A 26,780-nucleotide genomic window follows, 5' to 3' on the forward strand; every position below is an offset into this window, starting at 1 on the left:
TCTCTTATTTTTGTCATTACATCTTTTAATTTTATCTTCTAGTGAAGTCTGTCATTGACTACAGTCATTTGAATATCTTTATTTTTGTCTTTACATCTCTCTAAACCATTTTTTTATTGAAGGTTGAATCTTATTTTTGTCATTACAGTCTTACTGGATGACACCTGGGAATCCAAATCTTTTATTTTTGTCATTACATCTTTCAATTTTATATCTTTCTAAACCATTCTCAATTATTAATTACACTGAATGTAGCATCAGACAGTAAATGCTAAGAACAGAGAATTCAAATCCCTTATTTTGATGTTATTATCATTCTTATCTGCTTTGTAGTATTAGATTGAGACATGTCTTAGACTTGAATATCTATGTCTTAGACCTGAATATCTTTATTTTTGTCTTTACATCTCTCTAAACCATTTTTTTATTGAAGGTTGAATCTTATTTTTGTCATTACAGTCTTCCTGGATGACACCTGGGAATCCAAATCTTTTATTTTTGTCATTACATCTTTCAATTTTATCTCATTCTAAACCATTCTCAATTATTAATTACACTGAATGTAGCATCAGACAGTAATTGGTAAGAACAGAGAATTCAAATCCCTTATTTTGATGTTATTATCATTCTTATCTGTTTTGTAGTATTAGATTGAGACATGTCTTAGACCTGAAGTTCAATACTTATTGTCTTATTTTAATTTGGTTTAATATATTATTTATTTAATTAATTTTTTATAAATATTTTAAATAAAATAATAATTAATATAAATAAAAATATGAGAGAAATATTATTTAAATATATAAAAATAAATCTTACAATTAGAATGAAAAATATGAAAATCTACACAATTCTTCTTAAAAATTCAACCATATCCTACTCCAACCAAGAAAAAAAAAAGAAAAGGAAGAATCAAAGAAGAAAAAAACAAGTGCATATTGCCGGTCTGAAGGTGGGGTCCATTTCTCCAACCTGTTAAATAAAAAATAAACGCCACGTGTCCCAGATCAAACGCATTGCATTGCTTTCACTTCACCGTCTCTATACAAGTTGGTGTTTCGCTAAAAAGTACAATCCACATTGACACAGCGTCAATCAATCCAACGGCTGCGAATCTCTCTCTCCTTCTCGCTCTCTCTCATCAACATCGCTTTATCAAACCCCTCCAACCCATTCCTCACCGGGCGCCAAAAACCCCTTTCTTCGCTTTTATCAACAAACCTGACACTTATTTCAAACGCAACAGTGTTAATCTAAACACACAAAAATCCAAACTCACACTTCGATTGAGCTTCGTTTTCGTGAATCTGCATCGAATCGATTCGATTCGATTTCAGCATGGACCTTCAGAATACTGTGAAGGAAGCCCTAAATGCGCTCTACCATCACCCCGATGATACCGTTCGCATGCAAGCCGATCGCTATCTTCAGGATTTTCAGCGGACTTTGGATGCGTGGCAGGTTCTCTCTTCAATCCTTTCTCCGCTTTCTCGATTTGTTTCATTGGCTTCCTGATTTCTCTTTTCACCGAATTTTGTTTGATGAAATTTTAGCTCTTTTTCCGTTTCTCGATGCTTGCTTTTATGTTTATCTGATTTTGATTGTTGTTGTTGATTCTTGAGCTGCGAGCTTAGCTCCATTAGTGGTGTGTTTCAAGGAGCGTTTCTATTTCTGTGATTTTTTAATTTCAAGGACTCTTGTGGCTTTTTTAATTGTTAAGGATTGGGAACTCAGTAATTCAGTGCAGAAAGGCATATATATGAACATGCAGATATATGAACATGCTCGTTCTTCTTTATATATGTTAATTATTTTGTTTTTGTTTTTAATCACTGCAGGTGGCTGATAATTTGCTTCATGATCCGAGTAGCAATCTAGAGACTTTAATATTTTGTTCTCAGACCTTGAGAAGCAAGGTGATTTGTTGTTTTTATCCTTCATATTAGTGTAGTTAGTGCTAATGCATGTTTAAGAATGTTACATGCATGCTGGTTTCTGACTGAATCTCTTGCCAGAAGTGCTTATGCATGTTTAAGAATGTTACATTGCATGCTGGTTTCTGACTGAAAATCTCTTGCCAGAAGTGCTTATGCATGTTTAAGAATGTTACATTGCATGCTGGTTTCTGACTGAAAATCTCTTGCCAGAAGTGCTAATGCATGTTTAAGAATGTTACATGCATGCTGGTTTCTGACTGAATCTCTTGCCAGAAGTGCTTATGTATGTTTAAGAATGTTACATTGCATGCTGGTTTCTGACTGAAAATCTCTTGCCAGAAGTGCTAATGCATGTTTAAGAATGTTACATGCATGCTGGTTTCTGACTGAATCTCTTGCCAGAAGTGCTTATGCATGTTTAAGAATGTTACATTGCATGCTGGTTTCTGACTGAAAATCTTTTGCCAGAAGTGCTTATGCATGTTTAAGAATGTTACATGCATGCTGGTTTCTGTCTGAAAATCTCTTGCCAGAAGTTCTTATGCATGTTTAAGAATGTTACATGCATGCTGGTTTCTGACTGAAAATCTCTTGCCAAAAGTGCTTATGCATGTTTAAGAATGTTACATGCATGCTGGTTTCTGACTGAAAATCTCTTGCCAGAAATGCTTTCTTCTTAATTATTAAGTGCCTGATTATGACCTAGGTTCAACGAGACTTTGAGGAACTTCCTTCCACTGCATTCCGGCCGCTGCGTGACTCATTAAACGTGAGTGACTATTCTCAGTGTTTATTCATTTTAACTTTGGGACATGCATTTCTTTTCCTTCTGATATATGGCCGTCATTACATCTAAGTTCTAATAAAATATTTTAAGGTCATGGACTAGTACCCACCATGGATATTCAAATGTTAAAAAAATACAATTCCTCATATGTTTTTGTAAATAGGCTTTACTTTCATCAGTTCATGTTTGTTTTAAATGCAGAACTTACTAAAAAAGTTCCACAAGGGTCATCCAAAAGTCAGAACTCAGGTATCATAAAGAAGCTCCTTGTGACCTTCTGTCTTCTTTGCAGTTTGTTTTTGGGTAATATCTAAGTTTAATTTACTGAGATGCATGGTGCAAATTGTCCATACTTGTAGATTAGCATTGCAGTGGCTGCATTGGCTGTGCACGTGCCTGCGGAAGACTGGGGAGATGGTGGAATAGTGAAATGGCTCAGGGATGAGATGGATTCCAATCCAGAATATATACCAGGATTCTTGGAGTTACTTACAGTTTTACCAGAGGTATGTACACTGGCGTTTCAGGAACTTAGACTGTCTTTTGATCTTTATTAATGACACAAATGTCTGAATTTTAAGCCACTAAATATCAAGTAGTTATTCTTTAGAAAATTGCTGTATTGTCGGATAGTGTTGTATGTAGCCCCTAACATCATAAAATTCATATATCCTTCTATAAATGGTTGCAAACAAAATCTTTTATTGAAGTAAGTTTATTAGCTATTTGTTTGATTGCGTTTTGTCGTTACATATTATGTCTTATTACTTATTTTGTCGTTGTAAGCAGGAAGTGTTAAACTATAAGATAGCAGCTCGTCCTGAAAGGCGCCGTCAATTTGAAAAAGAGCTTACTTCTCAAATGGAGGTTGCTCTTAATACACTGACAGCTTGTTTGAGTATTTCTGAGCTAAAGGAGCAGGTGACCGGTCAATTGCTTTTCTATTTACTGTCCATTATGTTGTCAGTGTCAATTATTTAGAATGTTAGTCTGTTTTTATGGTCTTATGGTGGTGCTTTAATGGTAACTTTTGTTTCAGGTTCTTGAGGCATTTGCTTCATGGCTTCGCTTAAAGCATGGGTACGTATTTTCTTTGTTCTTTGCATGTAACTAAATTTTGTTTACATAACTGTGCATTACTGATAATGGTGATAGATTATTAGATTATTCTTCATGTTATTTTTTGACAAGTGGTCGAGCATCTGTAATTGTGTTATGTTTGGGAGAAACATTTTATTAATGCCACATCTGTACCTGATGTCACAGACTGAAGCTTCACATTTCTTTTATTTGTATGAACAATTAATAGATATATTTTAGCCAGGTATTCTCTCATTATTGGATTTTTGTTATGAACATTATTGTTGGTTTTCACATAAAGATTGTTATTATAGTGAGTTTTTCTGAGTTTTACATATGTAGAAGTTTTGTTAACTAGAAGTGGTAGAAAGAGCGGGCGACATATATAAAAATGCTGGGTGGTTGGTTTCAGTGTGACATCTGTATAATTAATTGAAGAGCCATTGGTATTATGTATATTTTTATCACAATTTAATGACATTTAAATGAATTATCAATTTAAGTATTGTTTCTTGTGAAATTGATATCGAGGGTTTCTATTATCTCAATCTTCTTTAAGGGAAAAGACGAGGAATAATTGCATTTCGTTCTAACTTCTGTTTTAATGATTTTTCTTTTTCTTTTCAGGATTCCTGGATCTGTTCTCAGTTCTCATCCATTAGTTCTCACAGCACTGTCGAGCTTGAGTTCCGAGCTACTTTCAGAGGCATCTGTAAATGGTACGAAAGCTGGGAAAATTTTCATTTTCTTCTTTCAAATATATGCTGTTGGAATTGAACTGGATATTACCTCAAGATATTATAACGGGATAAAAAGCTGGGCTCCATGAATTTTAATTTTTGGTAGGTGTATGAAACACCTTTTAAGGCTTGATAGTGTTCACGCCTGCCATTAGATCTTCCATGTGTGATATGGCAAATGCAGCCTTATTAATCTTATTGGGCAATGCTTGTACTAGTGTCTAGTTGTTTTGTACTAGCACTTGGCTTAAAACATTTCGTCTATTATTCACATTACCATCATTTTGCTGAGAGTGGAACTCTAAGTAATTTATTCACCCACTACTATCAATTTAAGCGTTATTAACACTGAAGCCAGCAAAACTCAATGAAGGAAAGGTTTGCAGTAGTATTTTTTAAGATTACTATTGTCTTTAGTTTTACATTTTCTGTTTTCTTTATGGCATTTATCACCTTTTTTAAAGGTTAGGAGGGATTAAAGGTGCTAGCAACATTCTCTTTAATACTCTCTTTCCAACTCTCTTATTGAGTGAAATTCATGTAGGTCCCACCACTTTATGTGGCCCATTCCAAAATAGTGAGACCTACATGAATTTCACCCTATAAGAAAGGTGTTACTAAGAGAGTGTTAGAGTGAGTGTTGCTATCACTACTCTTAGGAAGATTATGATATCTTACCCACTTTTGAGCAGTGTTGTTTCATTCCACTCTTAATCTTTCATTGCTCAAGAAATAATTCGAGCATTTGTGAAGACAACTTGAAAAGAAAGAGCAATTTGTTGTTATAGAATGAGAAGAATGTTAGTCAGCTGGTAATTTGAGTGTGATATATAAGTAGAGGCTTCATTAGATAAAAAAAATCTAGGCATTTTCTTAAACTTTAAGGGTTGATTGATCATGGGAGTTGTGGATCCTAAAACCCTGTTTTTTGGATGTTTCATTGGGTTTGAACCATGATTTTTCATAAGCACATATTATTCAGGTTAATCAACATATGAGGCATAGGGTTGCAAATGCTGCACTCTACAGTCATATAATCTAAATATGTAATGGATCAGTTTATTGTTGCAGTACTGAGCTATGCGTCTAAGGGGAATGTACTGAGCTATGCCTCCAAAGGCCCTTATTACAATTTAACTAAAAGAGTTTTTTAGGATTACATATTTTTGTCAAAATTTAAAAGATTTTTTTAAAAAGATTTAAATGAGAAATTGGTTTGAGTAGCTTCTCATAAAAGTCATTTTTAAGTGGTATCTTTTTGAAAAAATATGTGATTTTTATTATGTTTAAATCTCTTAAAAATGAATATCTAAGTTACTTAATAATGGTGTTGCTTTTCCCATGTACTTAATTTGACAATGTGGTATTCCTTTTGTCTTTTGCACCCTCCTTGCAGTGATTTCTGAGTTGATACACTACACTGCAGCAGGGAGCATTGATGGTGTTTCCACAAACGTGCCCTTAATTCAAGTCATTGTTCCTCATGTTATGAATCTTAAATCACAGCTTAGTGATTCTACGAAGGTAAGCATTTCCCAGTCTAAATTCTCTGAGGCTTGAAGGGTTGTCTATTCCAAAATATAGCAATTTTTCTTTTTGATAGCGCAATTTAATTCACTATGTTGGCATTTATTTCATAGTGTGGAATTTGTAGTATGATTTTTTGTGATAGCGTTGATTTGATTTGTAGCACTAGGTTTCCCTTTTGATGGTGTTAGTTTGATTTATTAGTGTAATAGCTATATTTTTTGGCCACAATGTGAATACCTAATATCTAGGGAATGAATGTCAAGTCTTGGATAATTTCGTCGACAGCCAATAAAAAGCCTCATCAAATGTTTGGCTGTTCTCATGTATATGGCAATCCTGAATAGCAATGCAGGGTGGAAGACCCCATAAATGCTGTGGATGGATAGCCGATAGTGGGACTACTGTAAATTGTGATACAAGAAAATACATAAAATGCACATAAATTTATAGTATTATACTACATAATACTATATACAAAGGTTCAAAATAATAATTACTCTGTGAAAAAAGAATAGTATATTTCAATGTACAAGTACTAATCTCTTTATATAGACTATTCTAATCTATCAGGCCTAACTAATGGTCTAAAAGTTCGAATATAAATTACTACTTCCAAGAGTAAAATTAGCTACAACACTGGTGAATGAATATCTATCATTCCAAGCTTGGAAATCTTTTCAAAGTTATTGCTGTTCAACCTTTTAGTTAGAAGACATGCAATGTTGTTTTGAGAAGAAACATATGGAATGCAAATAAGACTACTATTTAATTTTTCTTTGATGAAGTGTCCGTCACCTTTAACATGTTTGGTTCTATCACGTTGCACTTGACTATGGGCTATGCTAATAGTAGATTTATTATCACAATAAAGTCTCGATGGTTCATCACTCTTTATCTTCAAGTCTAAGATCATTTTCGGCCATGGTAGTTTGCATATCCCTTGTGCCATTGCTCTGAACTTTGCTTCAACACTAGTTTTGGATACAACACTTTGTTTTTTTTACTCTTCCAAGCCACAAGATTCCCACCTAGGAAAGTACAATGTCCTGTAGTTGATTTTCTATCCACAATCGACCCTACATTGTTAACACCCACACTTCCTATTCGTTAAAACAAAAGTCCTCTAATTGGATTTCCTTTTAGATATTTCACAATTTGGACTGCAACTTGTAAATGAATCTCCTTGGGTTGGTGCATGAATGTGCGACTATGCATATAGCAAAAGCAACATCAGGTCTAGTATGTGATAGGTATATAAGTTTTCCGACTAATCTTCGATACATTTCCTTATCAACCAAAATATTTTCATATGCGTTCCCCAACTTTACACTTGGATACATTGATGTACTTGCAGACTTGCATGCTGTTTTACCCGTCTCTTGTAGAAGATCAATAATGTGTTTCTATTGAGATTTAGAGATTCATTTCTTAGAGTGGGTAACTTTAATTCCTATAAAGCACTTCAATTTGCCCAAGGTCTTTAGCTCAAACTCCTTGGCTTAGTGTTCACCAAACAATTGGTTAGCTCAAACTCCTTGGCTTAGTGTTCACCAAACAATTGTTCTTTCTCATCATCACATGTACACATGTACATGATGCTTTCTCTAAGGCATTAAATCCAAAAGAAAGTTGACTTACCAAGAGGAAGTAAAACGAGAACGTATTAAATGTGCCAAAGTACATATGATTTCTCTAATTTTCTACGGGAGGATCTCCACCTTTCTACTTCATCTTGGTTGAGTCGAACCAATCTTCCTTCCGACATATTGATGTGTCATGCAAATAGAACAAAAAAGGACCAACAAACAGTAGTAAAGAGGTTGCCAACTTCAATCGTGTCTTTTTCTTTCTTTTTAATAAACAATGCTTATGCGATGAACAAGTTTTGCGGATGAATAGTGTCAGGGACGAACATGTACTTGAACAATATCTCAGATGAACAATGTATTATGGATATTAAAAATCTGCAATGAAGGCAAACAATAATAAGAAACCACAATGAAGGCGGACAAGAATAAGAATATGCAATTGCAACAACTAGAGTTTAAGCGGAAACAAGATTCTCAAAGATCGGGAGCTCTGATACCATGTGTAAATTGAATAATATATTTTAAGTATTTAAATATATTTCAAGTATTTCTCAAAGATCGGGAGCTTTGAGGAAAATGACGTCATATAAAGCCAACTTTTTATGAAAAATTCTTGAGGAATTTAGTTATAATTTGTGTGTGAAGGCCTTAATGATATTTCATCTATTGTATAATGATATTCTCATTCTTAGTTTATACACATTTGCATGCTATGCTTCTTATTCAAAGGCCTATGATAGACATTATCCTTTTATATCCCTTTAGGATGAGGAAGATGTGAAGGCAATTGCTAGGTTGTTTGCGGACATGGGTGATTCGTATGTGGAACTAATCGCAACTGGTATGCGTACATTACTGTATTCTTTCTTGTAGACAGCCTGACTGAATAATTTTGAAGCTCTCAGAAGTTGCTTATGGTCTCTCTGGTGTTAAACTAATTGAGAATCTAAATCGTGATAAACTAATATTCCAGGTTCTGATGAATCAATGTTAATAGTGCATGCATTGTTGGAAGTTGCTTCACATCCAGAATATGATATTGCTTCTATGACATTTAACTTTTGGCATAGTCTTCAGTTGACCTTAACTAGAAGGTAATTATTTTACTCTTGAAAGTATGGTTCTTGCTGGATACCACTTTTACCAGATTGTAAATATAATTATTGCATAATCTGACAGGGAGTCCTATATATCATATGGTAATGAAGCATGCATTGAAGCTGAGAGAAATAAGAGGCTACAGGTTTTTCGTCCTGCTTATGAATCACTTGTATCACTGGTGAGTCTTCCTGGTTGGAGACTGGAAGTTGTAATTAAAATTCTCCCCTGCAACCTTTGAACACATTTAGTAGTTAATGGTTTCAAGCCTATCATGTGTGCTTCAATAAAATCAATTTTGTTATTATCTACATTCTCTCTCTCTCTCTCTCTCTCTCTCTCTCTATATATATATATATATATATATATATATATATATATATATATATATATATAATTAAATATTATCTACATTCTTTGTATACAATTAAAAAACACCATTCTTCTTTTAGATATTTATAATATTCTCAAGATTAAGCCTTCACATCTTGCTCTTTACTTTTTTCCCCCAGTCATGACTGAATTGTGTAGTTATTACTTGTTATATTTATGCTGTTAGATCTTGTCATGGATGTTTTGCAGGTTAGCTATCGGGTTCAGTATCCTGAAGATTATCAAGATCTTTCGTATGAAGACCTTAGGGAATTTAAGCAAACTAAATATGGTAAATGGGTTTGCTCATGTTATGATACATTTTTTCTCACTGTTGTACACTGATTGATTCTACACAGGGGTACTAGTATTATACTCATTATTTTATTATTATAATACAAATATTACTATATCATTATTTTTAGGAAAGTGCTAACATGTCTAAGAGCACATGTTAAGGAACTCTAAAATTATTGTCTTTAAAGTTATGAATTCAATTTGTTAAAAGTTAATAAATTGTTTTCTTAATATACAACTTCTACTTTTGAATTCCTTAACATTTCCCCTCAGGGCGCATGTTCACAAGACCCTTAATATTATTACTATTAATATTATTATTATTATTATTATTATTATTATTTTTATTATTATTTTTATTATTATTATTATTATTATTACTATTATTATTATTATTATTCAATGCTCTCTAGAGATAAGTTATGGACCTGCTTGTTCTTGTCAATCGAGTCAGAGACCAGAATTCTTAAATTGCACTTTCTGGACCTTTGTGGTTCTTGTAGGCTCTGGCTCAGAACTTTTGGTTTTGCTCCAAATATTTTATCTTCAGATATGACATTTTTCGTAGCAGTTCCTGGGGCTTTTAAATTACTACTGTTTTAACATCAACCATACTTTGGCGTTGAATTGAAACTTGATAACGAGTTTTCCAATCATTATAGAGTAATAATATAGCAATCTTGATGTTTAATGTGAAGTTTAGAAACTGATGCCCGGCATATAATTGGTGTTAGTGTTAGCTCTGTTATGGCTCTCCGCAAAATTGTTAATCTAGAAGGAATTTTCTGCTTCATATGCTGAGAAATCAGCGAGCTTTGCATAGGTGTTGTGATATTGCTCCCCCCTAAGCCCTGAAACTGATCCTCCAAAATATAGGACACATCAAGTTGGTCCCTCAGATTTTAGATATGATTTGGTCCATCAAAGTTAAATAAGCACAAATTTACTCCACAAACTATCCCTGGACTTCAATTTGGTCTCTATGCTGATAGTTATGGTACACTATGAACGGCCAGATTGATGTCCAAATGGGCCAACTTGATATCCTTGTCTGTTGTTGGATGACCAATTTCCCGGCTATTGCATGTATTATTTTTTTAGTTTTGGTAGTACATCTTATATCCGTACTTCTTTTTGTACTTAAAAAAGAGAAAGAAGTACAAATGTAAGATGTACTATTAAAACTAATAAAATAAGACATGCAATAACCGGGAAATTGGTAGTACATCTTATATCCCGTTATTGACCAATTTCCCAAAAAACAGAAGAGTTGTGGAATATTAGGTGGCACTGGTAGATAGAAGTAGAACTATCTTGAAGTGTGATTGTCATGTGTCTGTGACACATGCTTTCTCATCCACTGAAAAATTTGTGCACCCATGCTGATAAGAGAAATTAGTTGAGTGACTAAAGTCTGAAACAAGAAATTAGCTTTGAGATGATTTCGCAGGTTAATTCACGGGAAGTTAGGAAGTAGGTTTGACCTTGAAAGTAATGTAAATTTAGTGTTTTTCGTTGGCATGAAAGATAAGTAGCAGAGGCTCACTAACTACATGTTTTTTTTCACAATCTGTTGTTAAGAAACTTACCATTGAGCTTTGAAGTTTAACGGTTAAAATATTTGAGATACAAATGATCTTATTTGTGTGAGAATGGGCCAGGATATTCTGGCATTCCCATCCTTGAATTTCTATCTCCTAGACCTCGTTTTATCATTTGCATGTAGCTAGTTTTTCGAACATATTCCAAAATCTCTATCAGTTTCATTTCGAACATATTCCCATCATTGTATTTCTATTCTAATTGGTTAACGGTCATTTCTTGTTTCAGCTGTTGCGGATGTATTAACAGATGCAGCATCGGTTCTTGGTGGTGATGCCACACTTAAAATTCTGTACACGAAACTTCTTGAGGTGTGTATTGCATCTGGATGAGTTTAATTTAAATATGCCTTCCTTATTAAGATGAGACTCTTGCATTGAGGGGATGGAGGGAGTGCTCGTCTTCAATTTCATTCTAAACCTCCCGGCCTTTAGTGTTTCATCTTCCTTTTCATTAAGTTTAATATTAGTATGTAGATGTATTTTTTCTTCTTGTATGTTCTTCTGCCTAAGTAACATGAATGTTGTTTCAGCCTACAAAAACAATGTGAATGTTATTTCCTAAACCTCTTATTTTTTTCCGAACCATCTTTCCCCCTTTTAGGCTGTATCTGGCAATGGTAATAATGAACAAAAGGAATGGCGTCCAGCAGAAGCTGCTTTGTTTTGTATTCGGGCTATATCAAACTACGTGTCAGTTGTTGAAGCAGAAGTAATGCCTCAGGTAAGATTTTATCGAACATCTCTTAAGTATCTCCTTTAAATTCTCTCTAAATCTAAATGCTTTTACTAAAAATATGAAAAAACATTCCTTCAAAACACGCCCTGTAGGATGTTGTACACGTGGCACAGTATTTGACATTGATGGCATCAATGAAGGAGTTTTTTAATAAGGCAGTACTCGCCCAATTGTTATATTGAATTATTGTGAGGGTAGTTCTTGATATTTGGCCATGCCCCATGGAATATATTGTAACCTCCCTTTTTAATATTTTCATACATTAATAATTTGTCCGTTGATTTTCAACAAATTTTAAATTCTGAGAGAGAAGTATTTATTTTGCACTTGAAGTTGTATTACATTAATTATTTCAGTGGCTTGTACATTTATTTGTTTTACATGACTTAGGGTCTCCCTGATATTTCACATGTGGGAGGATTATGTGTGTATACCTTTGTAGTTGTGCGACATCCCTATCTGAATGTATCTTTTTGCAAGCTCATAGACCGCTATTGTTTTATATTTTGCGTTTTTGGTGTTTGGCTCATACAGATCATGGCCCTGCTTCCTAAACTTCCTCATCAGCCCCAGTTACTTCAGACAGGTAATGTAATGAAAAATTATGTAATCCCCATCCCACTCGACTTATGGACTTGGATATTCTCTCATTGTAATTTTTTGCCTAATTAGGTTTGTAGCTTTACTGTTCCAATTTGTTTGGTACCACTAATTGTAATGCTTGCATTGTATTGTTGCCATATTTTCAGTCTGCCTAACAATCGGAGCTTATTCAAAATGGCTTGATTCAGCATCATGTGGAGTGACCATACTTCCTTCAGTTTTAGACATCCTAATGAATGGAATGGGTACATCTGAAGATTGCGCAGCTGTTGCTGCCTTGGCGTTTAGACACATCTGTGATGGTATATATAGTGAACTAGTATTTGAGTGTATTTGTGAACTTTATCTTCAGTGTTTACCCCTTAGAATGTTGACAAGTTGCCTAGGTGAGCTACAATAGTATTCAGTGCATACAAGGTGAAGATGAGTGACTGACTACATTCAATGATTACAAATCAATTTTCTGAACTGTGGTTCTGATTGAGGCTTTGCAATAAAGTTTTACCTGAAGAATTTGGTTTGGTCATTTTCATAAACAACGGCTAAAAATCTCGTGCTTTTATGTGAGGATGCAACTTGTTTAAGTAAGTTCTCAAAAAAGTATTGCAGGAATCTAAATATAAACTAGAAAGTAAAAGAAACAAAAGTAGCTGAAGCTAATTTTAGTTTTATATCAAATGATTTACTAAATAACATCGGTAATGATTCTTTCATTTTTTCAGAAGACGAATTAAGAAAGAATACGTTGGATGAAGAGAATGGGGAATATGTTGCTTTAAATTATTTCTGTTACATTTTTTACTGGCCTGATTCGGCAGAATATTTTATATAAAGTTTGGTGCTATAAAGTAATTAATGAGCCCAACACCTTACATATTTTGGGATGGTTGGTACATGACTTGATATTAAAGCCTCTATGACCAAGTGGTCAATGCCGTCATCTTATCTCTAACTAAAAAATGAATTTCAGCAATAGGTAGTTGTGTTTGTGCACTGTTCATGTTTCAAACCTAAAAGGCTCTTGCATGAGGGGGGAAAGCTGAAAGTTGACAATGTTTCACGTATTTGACGTGTTGCTTATTTCTGATTTCAGACTGCCGGAAAAAGCTGTGCGGATGCTTAGATGGTTTGTTCCACATCTACAATCGGACAGTTAGTGGTGAAGATAGTTTCAAAGTTCCTGCTGAAGACTCATTGCATCTGGTTGAAGCCTTAAGGTAATTTGGTTCATGAAATATTTGGGAAATCATTGTATGCTACTGATTCTATTTTTAAATGAAGTTGATTTGGTCATCTCAAATTTCAATGTAGTATGGTTGTTACTGAACTTCCTTTGGATGATGCCAAGAGAGCTCTTGAGGCATTATGCATACCAGTTATATCTCCTTTGCAGGTTAGTGTCTGTGTGCTGAGATTCATTAAACTTATTCTTTTGATGATTGTTTTTTCATACATTTTGTTCCTCCAGGAAGCTATCAATCAAGGTCCTGAAATCTTAAGTAAAAGACCTTCTCGTCAGTTAACGGTTCATATCGATCGATTTGCTTACATTTTTAGGTGGGTTCCAATACTTTTATTTCTGCACGCCCCGACCATTGTTCTTTTTTAAATTAAAATTATTTTTACCACAATACTGAACATGCAACTGTATCTGTTTCTAGATATGTAAAACATCCTCAAGTTGTGGCAGATGCTATCCAACGACTCTGGCCAATTTTTAAAGCTATTTTTGATGTGTAAGCAGTCTCATATTACTTCTCATGTCTAACATTTCTATGGTTTTCTTTGCTTTGTTATGTTCTATTATTTTTTGAAGCTTGTTTATCTGATAGTAATTTTTTGTCATTGTTGATGCTAGCCGTGCTTGGGACATGAGAACAATGGAATCTCTTTGCCGAGCATGTAAATATGCAGTGAGTAAGCTGGACCATTATTTCTGTTGCTTTTTTTGCATTTTGAAGAAAGTAAATAGTAATAACATGGTGTTTGATGCGTTGGAAAAATTTCAACTCCTATATTGGCTAGAGATAAGGCCTAAATAGAGCTTTAAAGCCTAGAAAATCCCGACCTTACTAGCTTATTTTGTTGGGTTGAGTTATACCCAAAACATAATATAATATCAAAGCCTGTCTTAGATCTTTTAACAAGCCATCTGGGTGTGAGGATGGGTATTACTATTAACAAATGTTCACTTCCCATATTGGCTAGAGATAAGGCATAAAATAGTGATTCTAAAGCCTAGACAATCTTTCACCTTACAAGCCAATTTTGTGGGACTGAGTTAAGGCTCAAAATATAATATATATTTAGTCATGCAATTGATTTGGAAACTAATCCAACTGTTGTGGTTTCAACCCTTTTATATCATATCTTTTAATCTTTTAATGTTACAATGTTCACAAATAAATTTTCGTGAGGTTGAATACTATGTTTATGGTCTTTTTTCCCTTGGGTGTTGAGTGAAGAGTTTGTACAGGCTCAAGTTAGTTGTATGGGTTTTCTATGTTAAAAATAATTAGTTTTGTATTTATTCAATTCAATGCTGTGTAGCAATATTCTATCACATGTTTCTAGGTGAGAACTTCTGGAAGGTTCATGGGGCTTACAATTGGTGCCATGCTGGAAGAGATTCAGAGTTTGTATAGGCAGCACCACCAGCCATGCTTTCTTTATCTCTCTAGTGAAGTTATAAAGGTATTCATATCTTACTATTGATCATGTAAGTAATTGTTTTGTTTGCATACAAAAGTGTGGTTAAATACACCTTTTGACTTTGAAGGATTTCCCCCCTTCTTTTTTACCTTGGGAGAATTTGAGATCTTAATTTCAAAGCTTTTTTGTTGTCCAGTTAATGATTATTTTGGAATATCCTCCGCCTTGTTATATATTTTGGCCAGTTTGTGCTTTCCGAAATAGTGTACTACCTCTTGATCTGTTATGGGATCCTTTTCAGACATGCAGAAGACTTGGATAGTGTTATGCCATTGAACTCATGCTGTTATCTCTCTGCCTTTTAAAAGTCTTAAACTGTCTCTTTAATGAATTATCTTCTTTTATCCTATAAATTTTTTTTGATGAATGAGTGAAAAGTAAATGTGATTTTGTCATTGCATTTTTACTCGTATGATTGGATGATACCCTATAAGTTTCATACTGCCTTCCAATACCTTACACTCATGCAATTGTTTCATGGTGGGAGGATGAGTTGCTGCTGGTGTTATAAGAGTTAGCATTAGGTTGTTAAGAGTATATACAGGCTTGACTAAGATGTTCCTCGGAACATGTTGTCTTGACTTTTATGATGGCTCCTAAAATTTTGTATGACAACAAAATAGGGCCCTATGGTCATTTCTTCTCCAAACAACTTCATCTCCCCTCCTCACCTTGTGCTGGTTTCAGACAGCCCTTTCTGCAAACATTATAAATTAATTACATATCTTGACCAGTCTTTCCTTTTCATTAGACTTTCATGTTTTTGGTTCTTTAGGATTTCACATCCCCTATTAATTTTACTCAACTATTTGCTTTTCCTGATAACTTTTCTTATCGTATATATGAAAACTTTGATAGATTATGCACTTATTATCCTGTTATTGACTATAGGAATGTCCAATGTTCTTACATTTCAGATATTTGGATCTGATCCATCTTGTGCTGACTACTTGAAGAATTTAATTGAGTCGCTTTTCCAGCACACAACACGCCTTCTCACAAATATTCAGGTGTAATTGAAGTAACTTTGCTTTAGCACTTACTTCTGGATCCATGGATAGTATTTGAATGTGTTACCATACTTTTAACTCCAGGAATTCACAGCCCGGCCTGATATAGCAGATGATTGTTTTTTGTTGGCTTCAAGATGTATTCGCTACTGTCCTCAGTTGTTTATCCCTTCACCAGTTTTTCCTTCTTTAGTTGATTGCTCTATGATTGGGATCACAGTACAGCATAGGTATGGTCTCTCTCGCCCCCAACCCCCACGGTCACACACACACTCACTCACACAACCCTGAAAGCACCCTCCTTTGTTCTATAATGGTATTGCATCTATTCTCACACTGTTTTTTTGTTCTTGTTTATGCTCGAGATATTATGAATCCCATAATGAATTTTCATGCAGCTCCATCATGTCTGACTTTCTTGCCTGCATAAGTGTCTGCATTTTGCCTATATTTTGCACACTGTCATTAAGTTAAGGCATCATCTGCATGGAAAGAAGGCATATATGAAATTTCTTGTACCTTAGAAAATGTAGAATTACTTCAGGAAAAGGTGCTAGGTACTGATTGAAATTTACAAGTGAATTATTTTCCTCCTGAAATAGCAGTTATTACTTATTTTATTTTACTAATGTAGATTGAAATTCTTTTTTAAAACCTATTTGTTTCATGTTTTGGTATGGTTGCTGCATGTTCTGTATTTGTGAGTACTTATAACACTAGACAAAACTATGCTATGAGAATCAAATGAATTTCTCTCCTTAAAAATTTTCAGTACTTTGTGGCATGCTTGTTTACCCTTTTGCTGTTACCGCCTTCTCTCGTGCAGGGAGGCTTCCAATTCCATATTGCATTTCTGTTCTGATATTTTTGATTTGGCAAACTCCACAATGGGAGAGCAATTTATACCAATCAGAGATAGTATAATTATTCCTAGAGGTGCCAGCATTACCAGAATTTTGGTTGCTTCATTAACCGGAGCACTTCCAAAATCTCGAGTAGATGTGGTAGTTTCTCAAATCAATGTTGACTGTCTCATTTTCAAATATAGTAATATAAAATAGGATGAAGTTTAACCATCTCGATTTCTATGCATTTGCACATCTCTCAGGTGTCTTACACACTACTGGCGTTAACTCGCTCATATGGGATGCAAGCATTGGAGTGGGCAAAAAAAAGTATTATGTTAATTCCATCAACAGCTGCCACAGACTTGGAACGAACAAGATTCTTAAAAGCACTTTCAGATGTGGCGTCTGGAGGTGATACCAATGGCCTAACTGTTCCTATTGAAGAGCTCTCTGATGTTTGCCGACGCAATAGAGCAGTTCAGGAAATAGTTCAAGAAGCTTTGAGACCGCTTGAGTTGAATTTGGTGTGTGTATCATAGAGGGGGTCAGTAAACGCCTATGATTGGGAGGGCCATTTTGTTTAGGTCCTGTCTATCGGTTAGGCTAGTTGGTTGTGCATTATTTGTTATATTTGTTTTTTTATCTACCATTCTCCGATTTTTCTGGAGAGTTTCCCCCTGCGTGTTGTATTGGCCAGGAAAAATCAAGTGAGGGTGTTGTATCTTTTATTCTTGAGATGTGGGTTTGGAGTGATGTTGTTGTCCTGGCTTTCATTTTTAGGGGCGAAGGTTACATGGTATAAAATTGTAATTTAATGAAACGGAAAAAGTGGGGTAAAATAGAGTACAATCATAAATTTGCCGCAGAGTTTAGTTTGAAATGAATCCCGATTTGAGAATATGTCACTGTGTTCTGTTATCCGAGTAGTCTCTTTGAATCATAAAATGATTGAGTTGATGTGTTTGGGTTCCATTTGTACTGGTTTGTGATTGATGTTGTGAAACTATGGTCTTGAGCACTTGTTTGAGGCTTGTGGTGGCACCGACCTCAACTTGAAAAAGAGATTAACCATCCCTCTTCATCATCTCTAATAAATTAGAATAACACGAGGGTTAATTAGGTGCGGTGTATATGATATGATGTCAATTACTCTACTGTAATAATTGGGTTGCTAGTGTTTTTTGAAGGCCATTTTTCTCATCTGTTGAGGTAAATATGCTTTTCAAAAGGATCAAATTAGCGGTATGTGGGAGCTCTATATATGGAATTAGTGTTTTAATGATGGTATCGCTAGATGTCCCTTAACAGATAGCATCAACTTTTAATAATAAAGTGTAAACTATTATTTTCCCAATTTCATTTCTAGAAATTTCTATATGAAATGGTATTTTCAATTCTTAGGTAAAAAGAAAGTTTTCACTACTAAGTATGTACTCCCTCGGTTTCTTTTCAGATGTTTTTAAATACTTTTTCTAATGTCCTTGAATACATGACAAAACTCCATGAAGCTTGGTTAGTCCCTCAAGAGGTCTACGGCCTTGTTTATTAACAACAGCACAAACTCATGCTATCAAACATAGATGAAATTCTCAGATGCAATTTTGATTGGGACAAAAAATTCCATCCTTCAAATTAGAATAATCTGGAAAAGAATTACTTATTAACTCTTTCAGCTTTATCAATATAGGGAATTGAGTAATGCTTCTGAAGTAAATAATATATGGCCACCAAAAATTTACCCGATGTTAGGTGTTACAAGGGTTTGGGACTATATATAATGTATAACAATATAAAGTCCTTGTCAAAAATAAACTAATGTTTTCTAATTAAAAAAAAACAATTTGTCCAAATTCTTCTATACTTTGGTGCTATAGCATTCGTATGGGCAGCATATAGTCAAAAATGAGAATTTTAAAAAGATGTTAAATAATAATCATTCATCTTTATTATTTATTGATTATAAAAGAGTGTCTTTCATTTGTAATGCATTAGAACAAAATTTCAATAAATATTTTAGTGTAGTTGGATTGTGAATTTTTTCTTGGAAGGAAAGGTTAATCAATTTATATATTTCATTTTCATTAATTTTGTGTGTTTTCACGTTAATTTGTTCTTTCACAAATATGATAATACATAAAATTTTGTGTAGTGTCCTAACAATTGCTATCAGAGTCAGTTGATTGATTTTCTAATTTTCCTATAAATAAATTTTCAAAGACGATCCCTAGGAAGTCAAATTTAAGTGGGAGTGATGGATGCAGACGAATGAAAAGTGAAAAATGAAAAGTTTGATGGTGTGGATTTTAGTTTTTGGAAGATGTAGATTGAGGATTATCTATATCAGAGAAAGCTACATCAACCTCTAATGAAAAAGAAGCCAGAATCGATGAAGGAAGATAAGTGGAACCTTCTTAATAGGCAAACACTTGGCGTTATCCGATTGTCGTTATTTTAGAATGTTGCTTTTAACATTGCGAAGAAGAAGACAACTCTTGGTCTTTTGAAGGATCTTTCCAGCATGTATGAAAAGTCTTCAACATCAAATAAAGTTCATTTGATGAGACAATCATTTACGCTTCAGATAACAGAAGACACATCAATTGCATAACATATTAATGAACTCAATATTGTAACAACCTAATTGAGTTCAGTTGGACTTGAATTTGGCGATGAAGTACGAGCATTGATACTTTTGTCTTTCTTATCAGATAGTTGGAGTGCTACTGTCACAATAGTAAGTAACTGGTCAGGAAGTACAAAGATGAAATTTGATGATGTTCGTGATCTAGTTCTCAGTGAAGAGATCTGACAGAGAGAGTTTGGTGAATCATCATCCTCTTCATTATTACAAACATAGGCAAGAGGAAGAAATTCAACCAAGGGATATGGACGTGGTAAATCAAAGGACCGAATATCCAAATCCAAAAATCATCGTAGTTTTCACAATTCGAAGACTATCGAATATTGGAATTATGGAAAGAACGGACAATACAAAAATCAAATATAGTATCCCACATAAAATCAAGAGGTAAAAGATGAAGCAAATTTGTTTCTACCTCAAAAGGAGAACACACGTTGATATGTTCTTTGGAGAATAAGGAAAAATCTTGGGTATTAGACTCTAGAACCTCCTTCCATGCCACTTCCCAGAAAAAATTCTTTAAGAATTATGTCTATGGAAACCTCGATAATAAGCAATGGTGTGAGATTTCAGGTAATGGTATAGTGAGGGTTAAGTTGAATGAGAATTGAAAAACATAAGACATATTCCCGATCTAACAAAGAACTTAATCTTAATAGACCACTTGGCTAGTGAAGGCTACACAACAACCTTCCATGGTGATCAATTGAATATTTCAAAGGGTGCAATGACAGTTGCTCGTGGTAAGAAAAATGGTACTATTTACAAGACAGCAGGATCATGTCATTTGATTGCAGTTGCGGCAAATGAAAGTCCCAATCTATGGCACCAAGATTAGGCCATATAAGTGAGAAAGGAATGAAAGTCATGCACTCAAACAAAAAAATACCAGGTCTTAGGTTAATAGAAATTGACATGGGTGAAGACTGTATACTTGGAAAGCAGAAGCGAGTCATCTTTCAAACAAGTGGGGGAACCCCAAAGAAGGAAAGACTTGAGCTTGTTCACTCTTATGTTTGGGGTCTAACTACCGTCTCATCTATTGGTGGGAAGAAATACTTTGTGACTTTATTGATGATCACTCTAGAAAGGTATGGGTATATTTTCTGAAATATAAGTCTGAAGTATTTGAGGCTTTCAAGATGTGGAAATCCAGGGTAGAAAATCATACATGATTGAAGATTGAAAAACTCATAATCGATAATGGTGGAGAATGTGAAGACACCAGATTTAAGAAGTTATACTATGAGCACAAAGTTAGAATGGAGAGGACCGTTCCAAGTACACCTCAACATAATGGTGTGGCTAAACGTATGAATCAAACATTGTCTGAAAGAACTAGAAGCTTGCATGTACAATCAAGCTTACCAAAGCAATTTTGAGCAGAGGAAGTCAACACAGCCGCTTACTTAATTAATCGAGGTCCATCGGTACCATTGGAGCTTAGAATATCAAAAGAGGTATGATGCAGAAAAGAGGTAAAACTCTCACATCTTAGAGTTTTCAGGTGTGTAACATACGTGCATATAAGTGATCAAGGAAGGAATAAGCTTGATCAAAATTAAAGAAGAGCACTTTCATCGGCTATGGTGAGGATGAGTTTGGCTACCACCTATGGGATGACGATAACAGAAAATGATCCATAATAGAGACGTGATCTTCAATGAAAGAGTTATGTACAAAGACATGCATAACACAACCACCACTGACCCAAAATTAAATGATCCAGTTTATGCAGAGTGGATGATATCCCAGAAAGTCCTATAATTGAGAATCCTCAGTTAGAGGAATCAACTGAACAATGCAGTGAGCAACAATATGATGCATCACAGACTCATACTCCAACTCCTAAAATGAGAAGGTCTTATCGACCTCATGTTTCCAATAGGAGATGCACGGACTACATGTTGCTAACTGATGGAGGTGGGCCTGAAGACTATGCAGAATCATGTCAGACCATATATGCTGGTAAGTGGGAGCTTGCAATGAAAGATGAATTGAAGTCTTTAATTATGAGTGCAACTTTCCATTAGATATGCTTTGTATGATGTCAAAACTAGGACACTTTAGCGTTTATGTATATTGGATGGTATCCTCTGATTCTCAATTTGCATCTTAGCATTAGGAAACATAAAAACATTTGGAAATAAGTTGGAAAAGGTTTCATGCATTAAAAATTGTATTTTATGTGTATAACAACTATGTATCGACACAGACGCATTATAGGTCGACTCATAGAAGTAAATTTTCTCTACAAATCGACACATCCGTTTTCAGGTCAGCTCATGTACTCAATTTTTAAAGCCTGTAGCCTCTATTTGATGTGTCACATTTACAAGTCGACACATGACCTTTACAGATTGACGCATGAACTATACATGTTAACACATGCATCAATTAGATCGGCACATGACTTACTTAGGTCGACACATGCAACACACTTTTCCAAAAATTAATAACTTTTTCAAATCGTTTGCATTCCCTTTGACTTAAAACATGCACGCATATAAATACTTACTACATGCATAATTTCTAGCAAGGTTCAAGAGTAAACCTACATGAAACCAGGATTTCAAAGTATTCTCATCATCTTCAACCTCATTCTATGCATACACATAAACAAACTACATATAATCATTATTTGTTTGGGTGCCATCTATAATTAGGGTTGATAACAACCAATTTATGTTGATTGAATTGTAAATTGGGTTGAGATCTTTTAGGGTTTCAAATAAGAAAATCGAGCTGGAGTTTTCCTTCAAGATCAATTAAGGATTTGAAGGTTTTGGATAAGGTTACACAATTTGGATCCGATCGAATGAAGACTTTGAAGAACAAAAGGTTCTTACAAAGGAGTAGCGTGGGACGATGGATCATATTGGTAAATCTTGAGTTACAACAATTTGCAATTTGGATTCAATCGAGTGAAAGCTTTGAAGAACAATGTGTAGGAGAAGAGCGATCCAAAACGCAACGGAATTTAAAATTTCTCCTTTAGTGATCCTTACGAATGAGCATGATCAGTGATAGAATCGTTACCTCTTGTGGCGATTATAACCTTTGATGTAGATCTACGGAGCGATCACGAACATTGAATGATGACAACGCCTCTACTCAGTCAACACGGATGGATTCCTTCAATCTCAGTGCTAGCTGCTACGAATGAAGGCTTTGAGTGAGAGAGAGAGAGAAACGAAATTGCAACTGCACAAATGCTTCTACACAAGGGTTCTATTTATAGAACCACTTGTGTGGGCTGCAAGCTAAAAAGCCCACTCAAGTGTATGTGGCCCATATCTTATAATATACCAAAATCACTTAGGCGCGTGATACCTTACAATATTTCATATTCTACTTAAGTACACCGTACCTTACGATATTCTAGAATTCACTTAAGTGCACCGTACATTAAGGTATTCCTTAGTTACTCTATCTCTCATCAATCCGTTCTTTTGTGTGTGACCCTGTAGGTTTTCGCGGCATTGGCAATTATATTAAATCACGTATTTAACATAATAAACAGTGAACGGTATCTAGCAACACATCACTGCTACCCAAGACACGAAAGTTTCATGTGATCTGACAAATCCTTCTGTGATAATACTTATGTGTATAATTATCCTTTTGCCCTTATGTCTATATTGAACACAAGGCATAAACCGTGTCATCCTTGTCCAATTCAATATTGGGCCCATAGGCATTTATCATGTTACGCAGGATGGGAAAATTCCATATAGGTCACTCATATCCCTTAGCATGCTTCATGGAGTACCCATCAACTGTCCTTATGGTCATCCAGTTATGGACAACGTTTGATCAACAATAAGGCACTCGACTCTACATCTAGGGTCCATAGTGGTTTCAGGTCGAAGGGTGGTATACACCATTATCACCATGAGAATAACTTATGACACTTTGCATAACATTCTATATAGTATTCTCATAGCGGGTCAATCCAGTATAAATATTACTCTTAATATTCATACCTATGTTTAAGACTTGATAACTCCTTATCCATGATCCATGAGATGTGATCATCAGTCTATATACATAATAGTCTTAATGCTTTAATGTTATCCCACTTCATAATAAATCTCGACTACGGATACTTTAAGAATAGTGTCCTTATGTTTAATGTGATCTCATGATTAAGTCACACTTGATACATTAAACGAACTAGCTATTCTAGGGACTTTATTAAACAAACATAATAAAGAAAAAGTCTTTTCTTATTAATAATTAATTCGATACAAGTACCAAAAGTATTGGCCTCTAGGGCTTACACCAACACAATGGGTTTCTTGTAAAGAAGTAGTGTGACAGTGAATGAAATTGAAATTGTTGGGTTACTTGATCAAGCTTTGATCAAGTGAAAATAAATTGTTAGAATCAACATCAAACTTAGGATTTGTAGTGTTGATTGCTACATTTCTCTTGTATACATAATTTTGCAAAATAAGGTTAATTTCATCATCTCAATTCGAATTCGAATTGAGGGAAGACGTACCCATAGCGAGGTCGATTGGGAATATGCCTAAGCAAATCCTTATGTCTCTCTCTCTCTCTCTCTCTCTCTCTCTCTCTCTCTCTCTCTCTCTTTTAGGTTGCAAATTGTAAATTCATCAATTGTGCGATCAATACGTTTGGATAAATTTTTGATAAACCTTTGAAATTGTTTTTTTGAGTAGATCAAAATCAATTAGATTTTGATTGGATTTGCGAATCCACAAAAACATACATAATCTGAAACTAAATGTATTGCCTACAAGGTGTTCGATAATTTGACTCAATTGTATTTTTGTATGTTTTAATCATTCGAAATAGTTTATAATTGTAACATTGCACTCAATTGATTTTGATTAAAGGTATTTGTATTAATTTGTTCTCATTATCATCACTTTGATTCAATATACGCATATATGAGTTTTCGATAGAAGTTCGGTTACACGACTCGATTCGGGTTACTTCCGCTCGCCATAAATTTTCGAATCAGTTTTTTGTTAAAGTTTTTTACTAGTGATCTACTCACTCTCCTCTATATTGAATCCTATCATCTAAAAAGTGGTATCAAGGCTTTGGTTAATTCCGTGCTTCAATATTTGCTTATTAGAAGATGGCTATCGAACCTAAGGGAACGTATAATAGAGCACCAATTTTTACCGACAAAACTATGGCTATTGGAAAGCTTGTATGTGTATACATATCAACTCGGTTGATAAAGGTGTTTAGGACGCCATCACCAATGGTCCTAATCAAATTACAATGATCAATGGTGAATGTGTTGTCATTCCAAAACCGGAAGCACAAGGGAGTGATAATGATAAGAAGTTGTGGTCACATGATTGGAAGACACAAAATATTCTCATATTCGCACTTTGTGTTGATGAACATTACCGTGTTTCCTATTTGAAACCATCAAAGCTACGTGGAACGCATTAGAGGTTGCCCATGTGGGAACTAATGAGATCAAACAAGCTAGGATCAATACCTTGAATCAAGAGTTTGAACTATTTCGCATGAAGCATGGTGAAACCATTGCCGACATGCAAAAGAGGTTCACACATCTTATAAATAAGTTGAATGCTGTAGGTAAGCTTATTTCCGATGATATTTCTACTAATAAAGATTTGAGGTGTCTTAATAGGGAATGGCAACCCAAGGTCACCGTAATCAAAGAAGCGAATGATCTTAAAACACTTAATCTAACAAGTTTATTTGGCAAGTTAGAAGAACATGGGCAAGAATTCACTTGCTTGGAAAAATATGATATAAAAAATTGAGAAGAAGATGAAGAAGGATAAAGTTAAGAGCAATGATGTATAAAAGAAGTATATTCCTCTACAAACTTCAAGTTTAAGGTCCTCAAACAATGAGCAAACGGGTTGTGAAACAAGAGATGTCAAGAATTCCGATGATGAAGATATGAGGTTGTTTGTCAAAAGGTACCAAAGGTATATAAGAAAAAATGGAGTCAAGCACTCCGACAAAAACCTAATCAAATTCGGAAGGCTATCTAACTCCTCAAATAAATATGAGAATAAGAAAAGAAAACTTATAAGTTCATGCTATAATTATGGAGAAGTTGGTCATTATGGATCAAATTGCCCTATGATCAAGAAAGACAAAGAGAAAGGCCATCACAAAAAATTCAACAAGTCTAGAAGAGCATATGATGCTTAGAAGAGTGAAAGTGATTCTTCAAGCGATGACATCTCAAGTTCAAGTTTCAAATTGGCCAAGATTTGCGACATGACAAATAAAAAGAAGAAGAAAATGCAAGTCTTTCTAAGCTTGAATCTATTAACGAATTATCTTATTCTCAATTACAATTTTTTTTGATAATATACATAGAGAAGTCGTAGATGCTTTTAAAAAGTTAGCTTCACACCAAAGAATATTACACTTAGAAGCTAAAGTGTTAGAAACTGAAAAGAAGATGGAAGGTCTTAAGCAATCTATGGTAGATATTCAAAAGGACAAGAATGAGGATGAAAAAACTTCATGGTTTGGTTGTGAATCTTGTCACAATTGGAAAAATGAGGTAAATACTCTTCAAGCTAAATTGAACAAAGCATTATAACCAAAGATTGCATTTGCTATTGATCCATCAAAGTTTGAAGGGTCTTTGATCCCTTCATATAAAAAGCATAAATATGTTCAAAAGGAATCAAATAGAAAAAGTATATCTCATCGCAACTTATCTTGTCACTATTATTGCAAGAAATGTCATACTATTGAAAAATGCAAGTTTAGGAGACTATTTGTTCCTAAAGGTGCTTTTCAATGGTTGTCCAAATGCAACCAAGGTTTCACTAATCCTCAAGGACCCAATGAAGATTGGGTACCTAACACTTTTTGTTGATCTTGCAGGATAAATGTCTTAGATCTATGAAGAGAGTATGAGATCTTGTTTATGGATGCTCAAGACATGATACAAGTGACATCTCCTTATTTAATTGACTTTATGGCAAGGAAGAATGATTGTTTGACCAAAGAAGATCAACAACTAGTGTTCTTTAATTGTAAAATTGTGTTGATTACTATTAATGTTTTATCCGAGAAATGTTAGGATAAATGTTTATTTTCATGATGTAGGTATATCTTCACAAGATATTCTCAAAGAAACCAAAAATAGGAATTGATCAACCTATAACGGTGGAACACAAGAAAGAAGAAGATAACGATTGTGAAAAGGA

The 26,780-nt window shown here is 34.5% G+C and overlaps 1 protein-coding gene across 2 annotated transcripts; it reads left to right on the top strand.

Moving 5' to 3' along the window:
• Nucleotides 1–1,068: 1,068 nt before the first annotated feature.
• On the top strand, nt 1,069–17,843 carry LOC127073865 (transportin MOS14). Of its 2 annotated transcripts, XM_051015109.1 has the most exons (27): nt 1,069–1,461; nt 1,839–1,916; nt 2,644–2,706; nt 2,926–2,973; nt 3,084–3,230; nt 3,514–3,645; nt 3,764–3,804; nt 4,432–4,523; nt 5,941–6,068; nt 8,429–8,504; nt 8,637–8,757; nt 8,843–8,942; nt 9,344–9,425; nt 11,261–11,343; nt 11,636–11,755; nt 12,305–12,356; nt 12,520–12,675; nt 13,467–13,590; nt 13,685–13,766; nt 13,842–13,930; nt 14,035–14,109; nt 14,232–14,286; nt 14,948–15,067; nt 16,003–16,095; nt 16,180–16,325; nt 16,922–17,099; nt 17,204–17,843. In XM_051015109.1, the coding sequence occupies exons 1-27, from the start codon at nt 1,339–1,341 to the stop codon at nt 17,480–17,482; spliced, it is 2,883 nt and encodes a 960-aa protein (XP_050871066.1). In that variant the 5' UTR covers nt 1,069–1,338; the 3' UTR covers nt 17,483–17,843. The 2 variants fall into 2 exon arrangements, with proteins under 2 accessions (XP_050871066.1, XP_050871065.1); XM_051015108.1 differs by having other exon boundaries at nt 13,685–13,930.
• Nucleotides 17,844–26,780: the final 8,937 nt, after the last annotated feature.

This window comes from Lathyrus oleraceus, chromosome 4, assembly GCF_024323335.1.
Source record: "Lathyrus oleraceus cultivar Zhongwan6 chromosome 4, CAAS_Psat_ZW6_1.0, whole genome shotgun sequence".
NCBI lineage: Eukaryota > Viridiplantae > Streptophyta > Magnoliopsida > Fabales > Fabaceae > Lathyrus > Lathyrus oleraceus.

Coding starts and splice junctions, on each gene's coding strand:
- LOC127073865 (XM_051015108.1), top strand. CDS start 1,339: ATGGACCTTCAGAATACTGTGAAGGAAGCCCTAAATGCGCTCTACCAT. Junction 3,231..3,513: donor TACTTACAGTTTTACCAGAG/GTATGTACACTG, acceptor CGTTGTAAGCAG/GAAGTGTTAAACTATAAGAT. Junction 13,591..13,684: donor CATCTGGTTGAAGCCTTAAG/GTAATTTGGTTC, acceptor ATTTCAATGTAG/TATGGTTGTTACTGAACTTC.